Source organism: Seriola aureovittata, chromosome 3, assembly GCF_021018895.1.
Source record: "Seriola aureovittata isolate HTS-2021-v1 ecotype China chromosome 3, ASM2101889v1, whole genome shotgun sequence".
Taxonomy (NCBI): domain Eukaryota; kingdom Metazoa; phylum Chordata; class Actinopteri; order Carangiformes; family Carangidae; genus Seriola; species Seriola aureovittata.
Window position 1 is genome coordinate 10,785,848 of NC_079366.1, and position 17,784 is coordinate 10,803,631.

General features: G+C 39.4%; 3 protein-coding genes across 5 annotated transcripts; 1 reads left to right on the forward strand and 2 right to left on the reverse strand.

The window, feature by feature from the left end:
* Positions 1-95: 95 nt before the first annotated feature.
* Positions 96-2,292, forward strand: tmem186 (transmembrane protein 186). Of its 2 annotated transcripts, none has more exons than XM_056371189.1 (2): positions 96-583; positions 1,308-2,292. In XM_056371189.1, exons 1-2 carry the CDS (start codon positions 581-583, stop codon positions 1,971-1,973), a joined length of 669 nt encoding a protein of 222 aa, XP_056227164.1. In that variant the 5' UTR covers positions 96-580; the 3' UTR covers positions 1,974-2,292. The 2 variants fall into 2 exon arrangements, with proteins under 2 accessions (XP_056227164.1, XP_056227163.1); XM_056371188.1 differs by having other exon boundaries at positions 99-234.
* A 128-nt stretch (positions 2,293-2,420) lies between these two features.
* Positions 2,421-7,129, reverse strand: LOC130165971 (scavenger receptor cysteine-rich type 1 protein M130-like). The gene is made up of 6 exons (XM_056371186.1): positions 6,853-7,129; positions 5,773-6,069; positions 4,765-5,058; positions 4,189-4,470; positions 3,637-3,719; positions 2,421-3,540 (listed from the first exon to the last, which is right to left on the reverse strand). The coding sequence occupies exons 1-6, from the start codon at positions 7,097-7,099 to the stop codon at positions 3,418-3,420; spliced, it is 1,326 nt and encodes a 441-aa protein (XP_056227161.1). The 5' UTR covers positions 7,100-7,129; the 3' UTR covers positions 2,421-3,417.
* Positions 7,130-11,240: 4,111 nt separating this feature from the next.
* Positions 11,241-15,150, reverse strand: hmox2a (heme oxygenase 2a). Of its 2 annotated transcripts, none has more exons than XM_056371970.1 (7): positions 15,129-15,150; positions 14,014-14,133; positions 13,767-13,884; positions 13,048-13,215; positions 12,407-12,730; positions 12,108-12,240; positions 11,241-11,748 (listed from the first exon to the last, which is right to left on the reverse strand). In XM_056371970.1, the coding sequence occupies exons 2-7, from the start codon at positions 14,103-14,105 to the stop codon at positions 11,621-11,623; spliced, it is 963 nt and encodes a 320-aa protein (XP_056227945.1). In that variant the 5' UTR covers positions 14,106-14,133; positions 15,129-15,150; the 3' UTR covers positions 11,241-11,620. The 2 variants fall into 2 exon arrangements, with proteins under 2 accessions (XP_056227945.1, XP_056227944.1); XM_056371969.1 differs by lacking the exon at positions 15,129-15,150 and adding an exon at positions 14,690-14,773.
* Between the last annotated feature and the right edge of the window lie 2,634 nt (positions 15,151-17,784).

Genomic DNA, 17,784 nt, shown 5'->3' on the forward strand with positions numbered 1-17,784 from the left:
GGCAGCTGGAAGCAAATGCACCGCCGCTCCCGGGAGCCTGTCTGTTTATCGTTAGCTGACGTTAGCGTTAGCTAGCCGTCCGGATAAGTTTACTGTCTTCAAATGCCCTGTCTGAGAAAAGGTCATGCTCTACTTACCAAAGTGACAACATTGGCTGTTGAAAAGGAGCAATCAAACACTTATCTTGGGCCGAGGAGAGGAGCTTCAGCTAGTCTGACACTCAACTCAAGACAGGTACGTTCAGGGCGCACTCTGGGCGGAAATGACAGCTCTCTCGTGTCGTTTCTGAAACTAGCAAAACTTAAATACTGTTTAATTTTTTTAAGGGATTAAATTCAGTAGATGTCTCAGCTAGATGTATCTAATGCATAGATCTAAAGTTACAATTATCCCGCAAGGGGGCACACGAGAAAAAAAAAACATAAAATAACAGTTAACACTGAAGAGCACTTCCGGGTCAACGTGTACTTCATGTTAGCTAACAGTTGACTTAAAGTGTTGTCTTTGGTCTGTCTCTTAAATAAAAAAGGATTCGCTTCCATGTTTCTTCTTCCTTCTTCTGTGTAGTCTGTCGCCGGTCATGGTGAGCTTCCTTCTTTCTCAACCTCTTACACTGTGTTCATTGTTATGCAAGTTGTGAAAAGTTGAATTATTAGCCACATAAGCTAATTGTTAGCTCCTGCTCTGCCTAGACTGAATGGCAGCTCAGTCTGGTTAATTTATACTTAACAGTTGTTACTTGTTTATTGTTAGTGCTGCCTACCTCAGCTGATTTTGCTTATTATATCCAGGATGGTCAAAAATAACAAAACATCTATACAATGTAATGCAATCTAGTTCAATAGCCCTGCAATTCTCTTTCAAATGTGTTAATAGGAGTTGTAGTGGTTTATGTTGCATTACTTTATATTGTGAGACGTAAAAGGATTGCTTCTTTAATAAATCAATTTATAAACGGAAAATTAACCAGCAGGAATTTAATAATGGATTGTTTTAGTTATTTTTTTGACATAAATGCTAAAAAAAAAAAATCACTGGATCATAATTTCATAAATGTAAATGTTTAAATGTTTGTCATAGTCTTCAGTGACACTAAATGGATTTTGCAATGTTGGTTGGACAAAACAAGCAATTTGAAGATGTCACTATGGGCTCTGGGAAACTGTGACATTATTGATAATAATTCAGTTAGCTTTAGTAATCATTAGTTGCAGCCCTATTACAGTAAGTGTTGTTACTTTGTCCACCTCCTGCATGTAAGTTGAGGTCAGTGTCAAATTAATCTTTTCGATGTTATCTGTCTACAGATCAGGTCAGTGCTGCAGCGCAGTTTAACCTCCCATTTACTCTCCTGTACCAGAAGATCATGTCTACTAACAGGTCGGATACATAATGGTGTGCAGCCTCCTTCACCAGGTCACACACCCGTCCAGCAGCGCTTCCATGGACCCTTTATACCAAAAATCACAGCTCTGGTCAGGTACTCAGACTTGTCCACACAGAAGTACACTATGATTTACACCCTGCCGTACATTAAGCTCCTCAGAGCCGTGTCCAGGCTCAAACTGCTCCAAACTGCCATCACCGTGGTCATCTTGCCCCCAGTGTACGTCCTCTACCTCCAGGGAGATGTCCCCCTCTTCCTTGCCAGCTACACAACTGGGATAGCACTGTTTGCTGGTGTCATGCTATACACTGTCAGCCACTTTTTCAGGAGGGTTGTGGGTATGATGTACCTGGACCCATCCCAGACTACACTCAAAGTGTCCCACCTGACCTTCTGGGGCAAGCGCCATGATATCTACCTCCCTGTGTCAGATGTTATGACCATCAGCGACACAGGGGACTCCGCAAAAGAGATAATATTGAAACTAAAGAGATACAGCAGTCCACAGACATTGTATTTCTCCACTCATTATGGACGTGTGGTGGACAAACTAGGTTTTGAGAGAGTCTTTGGAAATTTAAAATGATGGATAATTATTCAAAACGCATGGATTTGAATCATAATAACAGTGGAAATTTTATAAGCCCAATGCAACATTGGGATAATGTGGAGTCTGTTCACCATGGAAGATGGGTAATGAATATTTGAGTGAATTAAGTTTGTGATTGAAAAGTGAGGATGCGTATCTGTGGGCTTCAGCTGCACTTTGAAGTAGAACAACATGCCAAGTAACCAGTGTTGGTAATAATATGTTAATAGTATTTTAAGATTTCTGTCATCTGGTAACCAATGACCTAATATGTGATGCAGAAAACAAGTGAAATAAAATCAAAGTCTGCTTTATACCAGTGAGATTGTCATAATGTTTTATAGGCAAAAGTACAGTGAAATTTCTTTACTAAAAAACAATTTCAAAGTATGAAATGAAGTAAAGTAATGATTTAAAAGAAACTTTCTGTGACTCAGCTGTGACCAGACTGCTATACAGTATATTACATTTAGAATGGAGACTCATTAATACCATCACACAGAAGATAAAAATGTGATTTATATTCTTATACATGCTTTAACATTGCATCTGAACATGATTGTTGTCAGGTTAGTGGTCAGAACCTTGCAGCAAATCAACTACTGCATATTATGTACATGCACAAGTTTTAAATTTTGTCCTCTTCAGATCTCTGACTGACTAAATGCAATATATGTACCAGTAAATAATAATGAAGCAATATAATCTTGGAGATAGGAGAAACATTCATTACAGTGAAATGTTCTGACTTGCTCTTCAACAGTGGTGGAAGAAGTGTGCAGGTACTTTACTGTAGTACTCTGTTACAAGTAAAGGTCATGTATTCAGAAGTTTATCAGTATTATCAGCAAAATGTACTTAAATGTATCAAAAGTTGAGAACTCATGCAGAAACGCAGAAAAATGGCTTCTTTGATAGTATTATATAATGCATATATGCATTATTTACATTATTTAAGTAAGTAGCCTTTTACTATTGTAGTTGGTTGGGATGGAGAAAATGGAGTAAATGTCTTTATACACAACTGTGTGTCAGTGCAGTAAGAATGTCATATTCAGCCTGTTTTTATTTTAAATCAATTATACATTTTTATCCAATTATCAAAGAGTAGATTTTGTGACATCTGATACTACAAACTAGTAACTATAGCTGCAAAATACATTTAGTTAGAGTAAAAAGTACAATATTTCCCTCTGACGGACAGCAGAGTAGAGGTATAAAGATGCATGAAATGGGAATACTTGAAGACAATAAAAGCACCTCAAAATTGCACCTAAGTACATGTACAGCATTTCAGTAAATGCCCTAAGTTGATTGCCATCACTGCTCTTCAATAATCTGGTGTTACTCACTTTAACAGGAAGAGCTCTGTAACTTTATTTCCTTTGACAAAGATAAAAGAAAAAACAGCTAAATGATCCACTTGGATGCAAGATGAGTCTCAGAAATGTGTTTCCTGGACACCTGCCGTGTCACTTAGCCCATCTTCAGCCCTGGCAGCACCCAGGGAACAACAGGCAAGCTTAATTTTCCCCCTTCCTCCTGGCTTCTGCCCCCTGGTGGCCTGGAGAGACATGGCAACAGACATGTTTTATTTCTCACAGTGTATACAGCTGAGGTATTTTCCTTCAACCATCTATTTAATAAACATGCACAGTACCTTTCTATGGAAATAAATGGCAGAGAGAAACAATGCCAAAGTCAACAGCAGGCCAAGTCTGGTGAAAATAACTACTGGAGAGGCTGAAACAGATTCACAACAATCACATCAAATCATAGAATATCACAAGCACAACAGTCTTTATTAGAAATAAGATTATTATGAGAGATGCTTTAAACTGAAAGTGAAGTACCTTTGCACCAGTGTGCAGCTGTTTTATTTATTTCAAATAAATCAAATCAGCAGAAAATTGGATTTAAGGGAACAAATTAAACCTTGCTAATTCTCTCCATAATGCCTTTTTTGGTTGAAATGCTAAAATGAGAAATAGTCATATTAATTGCTTGGTTCAGACTCTCAGTGTCAGAAACTACCCAATCTTTTTTTTTTTTTTTTTTTTTTAGAAATAACCAACCAACATTAGTTTAGTTTAAAATGTGACATGGAAACAGCTTACAGACCCTCCATGTTTCCCAAACTTGAATATAAACACAGCTAGTACCACACTTCACTTCCCTGTCTGATTCAGCTTTACACTTTCCTTCACGTTACCTGGGATACTGAGACAGAGCAGCCAGCTCTGCGAGGAGAAGTTGTGAGAGAAAACATAGATGTGATAAACACAGCTGTAGTTCACTTGGTGGCCATGGAATCCAGCAGGAAACAGAAAGTGGGCAGTGTGATTGACAGCTTTCTCAGTGTAGGTGTGTGTTGTGCTGGAAGTGAAGACGATGAGCTGGAAAAAGCCTCCTGGGTATTGTGGCTTAATGGAGCAGCTGACGTGGACATAATCGATGGAGGGAGAGATGGAAATCATTGGCTGATACAGCAGATCTGTAAAGACAAAGAGAGATGGTTGATGAAGCGGATCACTTCTAGTGTGGCTAAAGCTGCCTGTGACAGACAGTGAGCAGTAATATCACCCAGCATGTCTTTGAAATAACAAAAGTCTTGTCAGGAAAAAAAAAAAAAAAAAAAAGTATGTCCAATAAATGACACAATAACACTGAAATACTTGAGAATCGTGTCCTGGTCATTCGTCTTGTCTGAAGCAATAATGACTGCTTTCATGGTAAAACTGGGTAAACTTCTGGCTGCCGATGTATAATGAGTCTCTGAAAATGTTACCTGAGCAGGCGACCTCCAGGTTGGTCTGGGACCACCAGGGCCTCATTGACATATACTCCCTCAGTGCAGATCCAGACTTAACCCTGGAAGAAATGACTCCCCACACAGATTTTGGTGCAGAGCGCTTAATTTTGGATGAAACCACAGAGCCACATTTCAGCTGTCTGCAAACTGAAGCTAGTGCCTTCAGGAGACCCTCAGCACCATCCACTGGTTTCCAGTCACCCTGGAGTTTCATTTCCAGTGTTCCAGCACAGCGGCTGCCTCCTCCCACCAACCTGACATTATCAGGCTCTGAACAGAAACAAGGAAATAAATAAGTTTATTTTTGACCATGGAAACAGTTGAGAAAGGTCCATTTAGTGGCTCTTCTGGAGTGATTATATCCCATGGTCTTCATTAGCAGAGAGACTTTGCCCAGTTGTCTTTGAACTGTAGACGTTCAAATGTTTATTTTTATCTGTTCTAGCGGCAAGGCTGTAATGATAGCAATGTCGGTATACTGGTCCTTCACTTTGGTCCACAATGACATGTCTCAACAGCTACTGTAAGAATTACCATGACAATTTGTACAAACATTCTTGCGCCCCTGAGGATTAATTATGATAACGTTAATGATCCTGTAATATGTCCAATATATTGATCTATGACCAAATACCTACAGAACTGATGACATTCGTAGCAGCTCTTATCTGTCAACAAGGTAAAGCTCCAGTATAGCGACTAAGTGGAACTTGTGGTGAGACTGTTGAACCAACTGCTGTTTCTACAGTCAATAATAACCATTGAAGCCAACAAGAGAAGAAGTCCTTTAAATGCTCAGATTAAATGGAAATGTGAAGATCTACAATTCCATGACAACTGGATGAATCCCATCTGCTGATGAAGATCATGGGATGGGAACCAAACCTCTAGAGGAGCTGCTTAATGGACCTTTTGGTGAGATCGTTTTCTAAGGAAAATAAGAGAGGTTAAGTGACACTTGCAACAGAGCATATCGCCTTCTACCTGAGCAGGTGAGTCCTACAGGTGAACAGGTGTTTCTAGCTGACTCGTAGCTGTCACAGTCCAGCAGAGTTGACTCATTTTCTCTGCAGCGGAACTCTTTTGACCACTCAAGAGCCTGTATGTTTTCATATAGCGCCCTCTGGAGTTTTAAAGGAGCCCCACAGCCAAGCTCTCTACAGACCACCTCTGCATCCTGCCAGTCAAAATCACCTTCACACACTGTGGACCACGACTGGTCAGCTCTGACCTCCACTCTGCCTGAGCACAGAGTAGTCCCATTCACCAGCCTGACAGACTCTGCAGAGGGAGACAGAACGTTTGACAGTGAGTGCTGTTAAAATTGTGTTAATGATAATAAACAGAACTCTGACTGAATACTCATAAAAACTAAATAACAGCAACATAAATAAACCATGTGTATAACATAAAAAAGAAATCCATCACACTGCTTTACTTGCACCTCTGCCATATTGAATCACCATTTGGGAATTTTAACATTGCAGAGGCTCGTGCAGCTCTGTTAAGAGTACAATTGTACGAACCCTTGTATCAGTTCGTGGTTTCGCAGTGTGGTCTGTAAAACTGCAGTTATGGACTGTATGAGTGGCATTGACCAGGTATTTAACCATGACCCTTGATCTGATATAAAACACTGGTTCAACATTGGAAAGATGGTTAAACATGGTTGAATCTGTGTTCATTATCGCATATCATACATGATGCCTGTAAACTTTTTATATAATATTTGAATGACCTAAAGATAAAAAAAAAAAAAAAAACACTTTGGCCAGATAAATAATCAGCTGACTCCCCTTTCACAACTATAAACAACCCAGTACAGTCCATCAGCATCACACTTGTCAGGATGTAGTTTGGTGGATCCGCACACTTCTAGTGATATTTACATACTTTTACTTGAGTAAAATTTTGAATGCATGACAAGGCAAGTTTCTCATGATATATACTGAATACTAAATGAATATTTACATGGGTCAAGATGGAGCAGTTCTTTCAAATACATTTCTATTTTTCGAGAGACTGTAAAGATTATCATCATAATATGATGTCACTGATAGTTACCTGAGCAGATGATCTCCACACTGGTAAAAGAGTAGTGGGGTTTCTCTGATACATACTCTGTCGGTGCAGAATCAGACCAAACACTGGAAGTGTCTATTTTCCACACAAGTTTGGTTGAGAAACCGCTGTTGATTTTTGAAGAAACAGCAGATCCACAGTCCAACTGTCTACACAATGCAGCTGATGTTCTCAGGTTCCAGTCAAAAGAAAGGTCATCCACTGGTTTCCAGTCATTGTGGAGTTTCATTTCCAGACCACCAGCACAGTGGTTAGCTCCTCCGATCAACCTGATATCACCAGGTTCTGAACAGAGACACAGACAGACAGACAGAGAGAGAGAGAGAGAGTTATCAACACATAAGAAGCAAAACATGACTTTTATTTTCTTTTTTTTCTGTCATTTACCTGATGAATTATTTTTTTCTTCAGCCTGGAGTCCTGAAGAGAAGAAACAACAAATAAAAATGTATATAAAGCAGTATTATAATTTCATCACAGCTACATAGAGCAAACACAAACACACACACACACACACACACACACACACACACACACACACACAATAAGCTAATAAAGCAAGCACAGGGAGGGTCAAAGAGGTTGGGGACTAGTCTATAACCTGGATGTCACAGACTCAGTTGGGTGCTGGACCTTGAACTATTAGGACCCACACTTTAACAGAGTTCCACATTTCAGTTGTGCAAAATAATATAAACCGACAAGCTCAAACCCCTTTTAGCACCAAACAAATGTTATGCATGAGTTAGTTTGATCTGGGTAATTGGGACACATAATGTAATCATTGCACCTGGTCAAACGTGATTACTGATGCATTTAAATAGGAATAAACAGAGGATTGTGTCTGAAAACAAAATTATCCCAACTTTATGGGCAACAGTGTATATAAAGCACTTTTCAAAATAGAGTTACAATGTGCTGTAAAAACATAAAAACAAAACAAAGCAAAAAAATATGTAGAGAAGAGCGGCAACGTGTAAATTAACAAGGCTAGTACACCAGGGAGATTTACAAATACGTGTGTTAAAACAATGAGATCAATAGAGCACACAAAAGAAAATAAAAACAAAAAGTAAAAAAACAAAGATAAAAGCATTTAAATCAAGAATTAAAAGCTGCTTTATAAAAGAGTGTTTTGAGTAGTGATTGGATATATGTTTACTGTATATTCAGAATAAGTTTTTTGTTAACTTTATTTTATATAAATATAAAATACAATTTTACAAGCTCCTTTATCAACACAAGGTTTGCTCAAGACTATTGGTGTTGCCACTTATGTGAAGTATGTGTATGTACAGTTATGTTCATAATAATAGCAGTGTGTTTAAAAAGGTGAGTAAACCTCAAAATTCTTCAAATAAATTGTATTTTAATGAACACAAATGCATTGGGGACACTGCACAGTCTATTTCAAAGCAAGAAAATTGGAAAAAGTAATTGAATTTGATAATATTTTACAGAAAGTCAAGAAATATAATGTTCAAAAGAATAGCAGTGTTGACATCTTTCTTTACAAACTCAAAAATGTACTGTACAAACTAAGAAATGCTTGAAGATTCAACTTTCCTGAGAATCATAAACTAATATTTAGTTGCATAACCACGGTTTCTGATAACTGCTTCACATCTGTGGTACATGGAGTCGACCAACTTCTGGCACCGGTCAACAGGTATTGCAGCCCAGGACAATTGTACTACGTTCCACAATTCCTCTGCATTTCTTGGTTTTGCCTCATGAACAGCATTTTTTATGTCAGCCCAAAAGTTTTCTATGGGATTGAGGCCCGTGGATTGTGCTGGCCACTCCATTACTTGAATTCTGTTGGTCTGGAACCATGATTTTGCTCGCTTGCTGGTGTGTTTGGGGTCATTGTCTTGTTGAAACACCCATTTCAAGGGCATTTTCTCTTCAGCATACGGCAACATGACTTCTTCCACTATTCTGATGTACTCAAACTGATCCATGGTCCCTGGTATGCGATAAATAGGACCAACACCATAGTACGAGAAACATCCCCATATCATGATGCTTGCACCACCATGCTTCACCGTCTTCACTGTGGCTTGAATTCAGTGTTTGCAGGACGTCTGACAAACTGTCTGTGGCCCTTAGACCCAAAAAGAGCAATCTTACTCTCATCAGTCCACAAAATATTACGCCATTTCTTTTTAGGCCAGTCAATGTGTTCTTTGGCAAATTGTAACCGCTTCAGCACATGTATATATTTTTTTAACAATAGGACTTTGCGGGGGCTTCTTGCTGGTAGCTTGGCTTCACATAGATGTCGTCTGATTGTTACAGTACTCACAGGCAATCTTAGATCTTCTTTGATCTTCCTGGAGCTGATCATTGGCTGAGCCTTTGCCATTTTGGTTATTCTCCGATCCATTCGCATAGTCGTTTTTCTTTTTCTTCCTCGCCTTTCTGGTTTTGGCTGCCATTTTAAAGCGTGTGATATCATTTTAGCTGAACAGCCTATCATTTTCTGCACTTCTTTATAGGTTTTTCCCCTCTTTTATTAATTTCTTAACAAAGAACGCTCTTCTTCTGAACAGTGTCTTCAACGACCCATTTTACTCAGTTTTTCATGGACAAATGCACAGCCAGCATATGCAGCGTCAGTTGCCTTGATCCAGGGCCACCTGTTTAACACCTATTTTTTTCACATAATCAATGACCTCACTAATTGAACTCGGCACTGCTATCTTTTTGAACACGCCCCTTTCAGTAAATGGTTCAGTTTCACAGAATCAGCAGCATGCACGTCATGCCTGTTGGGTCTGTTGGTTTTCTATACCTTTACTAAACCTTCTAGAAACTTACTTGCAGTGTAGAAGTTGAACTTCTAACAAAAACAGTGATTTATCTTGCTAGTGATGTGGGACTGCTATTATTTTGAACACAACTGTATGTCACTCACAGCCATCATTAACATTATACATTACATAGCCCTAATATTAACTACCACAAATAAGTGCCTAACTGCAACCATATCACTGACCTTCACCCTAAAACATAAAAGTCTTAACCCTCAATTACCACACTGACACAAGACATAACATCCAAAAAATATCATCACTATCTAAATCTAAATCTCTAAATGGTTCCCACAAAAGGAGAACTTTAAGAGCACACATATCTCAACTCTGGCTGCTCCCCGCCATTTCAAAATCCAGCATTAAAAACACAGTCCTACCAGAGATGCAGAGCAAAATGAACCCTGTTAATATGAAATTCATATCTTGTTGGTCTCAGCCGGTCTGTGCCTTTGCTGGTTTGCTGTCTGTCTTTGCTTCTTATGCAACTACATCTCTCTGACACACCAGCTCCCCCTCTGCTAACCAAATAACGGATTCCATCCTTTATCTCCTCTGTCAAGTTCCTGTGTTTTTTCTGTAAAACTTGCTGGTGGTGTTGAGCTGAGGCACAACACCACCATATGAATTTGCTGTTGAGCTACTATAAATTCCAGGGTCATTCATATTTCAAATGATTGAGGCTTCTCTTCATTGTCGCTTTCCCACTAACGCCATAACATCAGTTGGTTGAACCTACTTGTTGAGCAGAGGTCGAAATGACAAATTGGTATCATAAGCTCTGTTGCAATTTAATGTTCAAGTTGAATTTAAACAGCAGTGAACAAAATCAAAACAAAAAAAAGTCAAAGGCGAACAGCAGTTTTGGGCTATTAACACCGGACTCCACTGAAAACAGTTCAACAGAACAACAAATTGCAACTGCCTCCAAAATGAGTAGGCTATATGTCAACTGAGTGTACATTATGTGTGTGCTGAGTGATGCTTATCTTAGTTCCTGCTATGAGTTACTGCGCAGCACTACAGCGAATGACAGATTACGGCTGTTTGGAATTATAGTAATGAAGCACAGACATTTTTTGCTGACCAGTTTTATATAAATACTGCACAGTCTTAGAGCTTTTAACACTCTGTATTAGTATTTCTGTATGGAATTTAGTTTTTCTCAATGTTATATTGTTATTATGAGGTAAAGAAAATCACTTTGCAAGTATCATGCATCCAAAAATGTAATGCTGACAAAACATTATAGTGTAAAAATGATCCTGATTGTTGCAGGATTTACAATATGTCATTACAATATGCCCATTTTAACCTTTTAATGCTTTCTGAAAGCACGGATGCACAGAAACAATGAGCTCGAGTGTTTTCAAATATTAGTAAGGACATAAAATGCCAGTATTTCAAAAAGATGTAATTGATGTCACCGTTTTCACTGACTGACAAAATGTGCAAGTTGTACATCAGTGCATCTTTAGGCAGCAACACATTCAACACAATGTGTAATTCTCTTTCATATTAAATCCATTCAACTGAAAATATAATCACACGGAAAAAGAGTATTCATTTAATATTTCTATATGGTAAAATGCCACTACCTCTGTATGCATTTTACCGCTGAATACAGCATTACAAACCACATGCATCATAAAGTCTCTTTTCATGGTCACACTACAGTTGCATCACAAGTTGGTTCAGCAGAAACGAGTGCTATCATTCAGGGAAAATAAGAAGAAATAAAAACCCAACGAAAAATGTCAATGAACAACTGCGTTGAATATTTGGCTCAAAACATTATTTAAAAAATGTTTAATTCCTGGTTTATTGTGTGCTACTTGCAGACAGTGCAAGTCATAATAAAAGGGATAAAGTTTGGATGGATGCAACAGTTTCCTCCTCAGATGTGATTCTTGGCAGAGCGAGTGTGTCAGAGCTCACACAAGGTACCAGGCAGTGAACCCAGCGAGGACGGCCACGCAGGCAGCAAGGGCCACCTGACAGGGCGGATGTCTGAGAAGCATCATGGCTAACTGGCACACATAGGTGGGATTTCCACTGGCAGCTGAAGGTGGAGGAAGTGAAGGAAAACAATAAAGGGATGAGACCAGACAAAAAGCAGGAAGGCTGGATTCATCATGAACAAGTAATTTCATTGATTTAAACCTCGTCAGTGTAGCTACAGCAGCCTATGGTAGATTTCCTACTGCACATGTGCTATTACAGGTAGATAGTTTGAGCTGCCTATCACCTGGGCTCCATCACTAAACTATCTATAAAATGCAGAGGGGTGAGTCTGTACAACTGCTGACATTCTGACAACTAAGGTTTGGTTTTAAGTGACTTACTTTCCCTTTTTTGTATCTCTAATTTTGAGAATGAATGTGCTTCTTTCAGACCTAAACCCTTCAAATGATGTCTTACCCATTTTTGCAGCATAGTAGGGGCACTTGTTGATATCACCTCCCTGCATGATCTCTGCATGACTGTGTCCAAGACCTGCATCTTGGACTTCCTCTTTGATGGTCTCCCCAATCTCTTCCAGCTCTGTGAATACCTGTTTTCAGAATAAAAGTAGGTTTTTGTCATATTTTTATCTTCTCCCCCAAAAAACAATGTGTCTCTTTGTTGGCTTTTTTTCTGCAGTGTTTCTCTGATCATGATCATTTTTGTGAATATCTGTTATCTGGACTCAACACAACCCAACCTCCCTGCTCCCTCACCATCATGTTAAAGCCAAAGGCCCGGTTGGACTCATCCACAATCCTCTCCTTGGTGTCAGCGTCCAGTTCCAGCTCGTTCATTCTGCTTCGGTAAAGCTGCTTGAAGCCCTTGTGACTGTGGATACCCTCAAACTGGTAGAAGTTGAGACCCTCGCCCGTTGAGGGGAGCTTCAGTGCCCTCTGGGCCACTTTCTTCAGGATCTGTCCGCCTGAGAGGTCCCCCATGTAGCGGGTGTAGGAGTGGGCCACCAGCAGCACTGGGTCCTTCCCTCCCACCTCGTGGATGCGGTCCACGTAGGGCTTGGTGCCTGCAGAGAGGCTGACCTGTGAGAGAGGACATAAAACAAAGGTCAGGAGGTTTTGCAGTTGTGCCATGAAACTTGCTGTTATGTCTTCTTTGATCATGGATGTCAACGTGATTGCTTTGGTTTTAGTCCATTTTATCATGCTATCAGCTAAGGAAGGAAAACTCACTCCAATAACACTAAATGAATATTCAAGTTGGGTGAAATGCACTGCCTGCATCAGCACTTTAAGGCACACTAGTTCATGTCTGAATTTCAGTGGTGGTGCAAGAGGCACCAGGTGATTGATGATATATCATGAGACTGACATGCAGCCTCTGTGTCCTTTCTGCTGACCTGGCTCTCCCAGTCCTCTCCATAGAAATGCTCGAGATCCCTGGCCAGGGCCTCACGCCTGTGAAGCTCTGTGGGGAAATAGATTGGCGCGATGTGAGGATGATCTTTGTTCTTCTCTATCTCCTCCTCCATGGCCGAGTAGACGAAGTACAGAGCTGCTGTACCTCTCTGGAAACAGAGAGAGAGAAAAAGTGGGACAGACTCACAGATAAAACAGTAACTGCAATGGGTAATGTAACATTTCTATCCGACGATTTAGGTAATTGTAAGAGAAATTTAGAAATCCACACACATCGCATACCGGTGACTTGTGAACTTTTTTTTTGGCAACTGATAATTTGCAAATTTCCTTCGAACGTTACAAGCAAGACACGGCGTAAATTGAACCAGGCAAAAGGATTATACTGTACCGCTTAATTCTGGTTGACAAAATTGATTAACAATGGTTGGGTGAAAGATGCTGCAAAATCTGCTCATTTCCATTTTCTTATTAAATGTTTTGATTAGGTTTCACCACATTAATAAATGTAGTTTATATGTTCATAATATGTTCTCAAAGAGATCAAAATATAAGTAAAAACCAAACAATAAACATCTAGATCACCATATTAAAAACCCTCTTATTAATGCTGCTAATGGAAATGGACTGTTTTCGATGACATCATTAGAGGTTGGACTTATTATGAGCAACAGCAACGCAGGACGACTTGGAGCCCAACCTTAAACAGCTCCCTTTTGATGCGACCTCTGAGGAAATCTTTAACAAACTGGCAGTTCTCCGCTCTGTCGTGGGACTCCTTGGTCCCCTCCGCCAACATCTCGGAGAGGTCGGTTGGCCTGGGTCGAAGAGGGTTGAAAAGAGAAAGGAGAAAGAAAGGCAATTTAAATGCTTTCTACAGTGAATCTATCAGCAGAGGACTTCCAGTGCCAAAACGGGCTGATGACCACAGGGGTTTTCCTCCATACCTAAGAACTTCATCATCATCATCCACAACAATCCTTGCCCCTCCGTTTGGCACACCGTTGGATTTCGGCTCTGATGTCACCTTGGTTTCCATCTTGCTGGTTGTCTCACAGTGTTCTTACCTTAAGTAAGCAGGAGAGAGACAGAGATATACTAATCAAATGTATTACATCTATGATGATGTGGTATGAGAAAACTGATGCCAGCTGCTATGATTCATTCTTGTGTGTTCATACAACAGCAAAAAGATGGAAAGTGAAGCATCAGGATTAGGCTCTGAGGATAAAAGTTTCTATGACTGTCAATAAAAGAAAACTGCTTCAGATAAAACACTTATTCTTAATGACATGTGAATATTGTGTAAAGCTCCTAGAAATCTATGGTCGGTGTGTGAGTGTAGGTTTTGTTAAACATCAGTTTCCTATAGGGTTACAAAGCACTTATATGGCATTATAGTAGCAGTTTTTGACACGTATTTTTAAAACTGACTTGCCGGTGGGCAGTTACAAAACTGTCATTGCACGTCTTCGGTATTGTGCAAGCGAAGTAGCAACAAGACATAGCTCTGTGAACACCGTGTAGACTTATACAAATCGTTTTCTGCCAGTGTAGACACACGTGCACACTAAATGTTTTTACTTTATATATTTAGAAAATGGGGATAACACGTTCGTTTACCTTGTTAAAGTGCTGCTGCCACGACCGTCTCAAGGCGAAGGACACCACGTACAGGGGGCGCGGTTCTCATGACAACAAACCAATCAAAGGTCTCTCTGCAGAGAAGCGGCATGCTGATTGGTTGGATCTTTACACCGTTCACCAATCGTGCTTCTCAACACAGAAATGAGGCCTCGTGCATGTTTAGTTGATTGATATAATTAAACGAGTGTTGCAAGAAATTAAGTTTGCTCCGTTTGAGTCGATGCGTATTTTATTTTAAAGCTGCATTAGCGAAGGTTTTACACCATTTACGGTTGAATAAACACACCAGTAAAAATCCTGCCGTCTAGGCCAATGATTATCGTTACTAATACAATCTTATTCAGATCCTTTCTGCCTGAGCTTGTGTTGAAATGAACTGTTTATTTTCATTTTTCATTTTTTAATGTAAACCTACCTGCAGACTGACTCTTCGTTGTCCATGGTTGCATTCACAGATCCATACTCAACACCACACTCTGTACTATAGTATCTTATTTAGGCCAGCAGGTGTCACTAGACACCATGCAATGTACCTCGAACGTGCATCAAATGGTCATGCTATTTTGTTTAGCTGAAGATTGTACTAGTAATCCAGGCAATGCAGATGGAGCAGGAGGTTGTTGTCTCTTCTCATAAATGCACTGGTGATACAGCCAGCAACTCCTGTTCTATGAATATTTTTTTTTTATCATAATAATACTTATATTCTCTCATCAAACTCTGCAGCAACTATCCCCATTTGTAGCTGTAAACCCTCATCATTGTTTTTACCTTGAGTTATATCACAACATTCATCATTGCTTCTTCGATATGAAGCCACAGACATAACAATATGTCTGGCTCTTGCACCAGCTGACAATGCATAGGAACTATATGGTTTACATGTCACTGTAATATTTTGTATTGTTTGCCCCCTCATGGCCTGCTGTTTATATCACTGTTTTCTGTTAATCTATACATCTACTCAGCCTGAAACATCCACCAGATAGGGACTGTTATTGTGTGGTTGCAGTCACACCCTAGATAAAGAACATCCTCAGTTCACCTATGGGTTCCCAGAAGAACACTTGAGAACATGAACAAAGGAACAAAGGTGGTGAATTGGAGTTTTTTCCTCTGCAAAACCTCCGTGTATTGAAAGGGATTCTGGCAGCTCTGAGGCCTTCTTTCATGTATTGAAGGGCCCTGGAGAGCCCTGCTCCACTGTAGGAAAGCCCCACTTCTGCTTGTTGCTGTCTTGCTCCAAAATGTCCAACTACAGACCCACCTCTGTTTGTTTTTGTCATTGTTAATAACCGAGACGAGCTTCCTATGATCAACAATATTGAATTGACCTCGACTCCATTGCTGCCGGAATGATTCTGCTTTTATATTCAACACAATTTCCTGTGTTTATGAACATTTTGGCCGCTCTTCTCTGACTCATTAGTCATTAACAATATATAGGAAGGTGCACGCAGCTTTTTAATAGTGGTGTGTAATACTCTTAAGTATGCCTGACCGCTTGTGTATTCCCAAAGAGGCATTTATCACAGTGCAACCTAGATACTATCATGTTTGGATCACTCCCTATAAGTGCTAAACTGAGGCCACTGCTCCCTGGGGTTTACATGACGCTGCTATGATCAACTGCCCAGCCATACCAGAACCTGGTAATCACACATCTACCATGTGGGTAGCTTGTTCCCTCACATTGTTTACCACATTCCAGATTGTTTTTGGCACAATATTTTGGATCTTTATTACACAAAAGGGAAACCTTCCTGTCTGTGAAGGATTTCCTCTTGTTTTCAATAATGAAAAGGCTCAGGCTAAAATAATCCAAAGCTTGATTCATTTTGGCTCAGTTCAAATTTTAGAAGTGTTTTTTTTGTTTTTTGTTTTGTTAAGACTAGTTGGGGATGGTCGCCACAGTGGTGATATTTTGTGATTTTGTTTCATTCAGTGAAATTTTTCAGATGTTTGACCATTAATACAAAACTGTACTTCAGTCCTTGGCATTTTTGGTCAGTCATTGTCAAAACATTTGGCTCATTTCCTCCTTAACTAATATGACCTAACAATACTTCTTATTGCTATGGAAACATATCATTACAGTCTTAAAGTCTTATTTTATCTGCTTGGTTTTAGCACACCATCCATGTCACATATCAACACAGTACACTGTATATAGCTACATTTTTCAGTGAGTTAACATTAGAGGAACACTTAGGTATTTTAGAAAATACATTTATTTGCCTTGTGAGAGGAGAGATACCGCTCTGATGCATGTATGTTAATCATGCAGCTAAAGCCAGTGGGCAACACACACTCAAAAATATACCTACCACCAACTCTAAAGCTCACCAATGAATATGTTGTATCTTGTTTATTTAAGCCATACTCAAACAAAAATGTAAGAAATGACAATTTGTGGTTTGGCAGGGAGACATTGCTTCCAGCTACTGTTCACCACAAAATAGTTAAAGCATGTTACTCTCTGTAAAAACACAACATGTTTTTACTCTTCTGTTAGTGTGTGGATTAAGCAGACAAGATACTACATATTAATGACTAGAGAAACCAGTAGGAGTATTTTTGAACTTTGGAGAGAGCCAGGCCAGCTGTTTCCCTCTGCTTCCAGTTTTTATAATAAGATAAATTAATCATCTCTTGGCATGGCAGACTTCAGTGTGTATTTCCAGAATTTTTGAAACTTGTTACTTAATTAGACAGAGGGATATGCTGAATATGACATCAACAGCAATCTTTCCTTTGATAATAATTACTTTTTTTTTCAATGACAAATATGTCATATAGGTGCAAGTGTAAGTGTTGTTTGGAAAACTGTATGTTTGAACACTAATGGGGTCCGTGTGCAACTGCTCAAAACAAGTAATAAATTATTTTACTGTAGGAAACTGCACTTCCTCAACAAATTACACAATGTTTTTTTTTACTTTAATCACAGTTGATAATATTAATGGCCCAACAAGAACAAAAGCATTACAGTGACATGTGTATCTAACAAGAGTGCAAGGAGCAGATATGTTTCCTCGCCTCCTGTTGGATACAACACTATCGGTTTGCAA

What these genes read in the sequence shown, in the direction of transcription:
- tmem186 (XM_056371188.1), top strand. Translation starts at nt 103, where the DNA reads ATGCCCTGTCTGAGAAAAGGTCATGCTCTACTTACCAAAGTGACAACA. An exon ending in TGACACTCAACTCAAGACAG is followed by an intron (nt 235 to 1,307) that starts GTACGTTCAGGG and finishes ATCTGTCTACAG; the next exon opens with ATCAGGTCAGTGCTGCAGCG.
- LOC130165971 (XM_056371186.1), bottom strand. Translation starts at nt 7,099, where the DNA reads ATGAAACTCCACAATGACTGGAAACCAGTGGATGACCTTTCTTTTGAC. An exon ending in TGTGGAGATCATCTGCTCAG is followed by an intron (nt 6,070 to 6,852) that starts GTAACTATCAGT and finishes CTCCCTCTGCAG; the next exon opens with AGTCTGTCAGGCTGGTGAAT. An exon ending in TGTAGGACTCACCTGCTCAG is followed by an intron (nt 5,059 to 5,772) that starts GTAGAAGGCGAT and finishes GTTTCTGTTCAG; the next exon opens with AGCCTGATAATGTCAGGTTG.
- hmox2a (XM_056371970.1), bottom strand. Translation starts at nt 14,105, where the DNA reads ATGGAAACCAAGGTGACATCAGAGCCGAAATCCAACGGTGTGCCAAAC. An exon ending in GAGAGGACTGGGAGAGCCAG is followed by an intron (nt 12,731 to 13,047) that starts GTCAGCAGAAAG and finishes CCTCTCTCACAG; the next exon opens with GTCAGCCTCTCTGCAGGCAC. An exon ending in CCTTTGGCTTTAACATGATG is followed by an intron (nt 12,241 to 12,406) that starts GTGAGGGAGCAG and finishes TTCTGAAAACAG; the next exon opens with GTATTCACAGAGCTGGAAGA.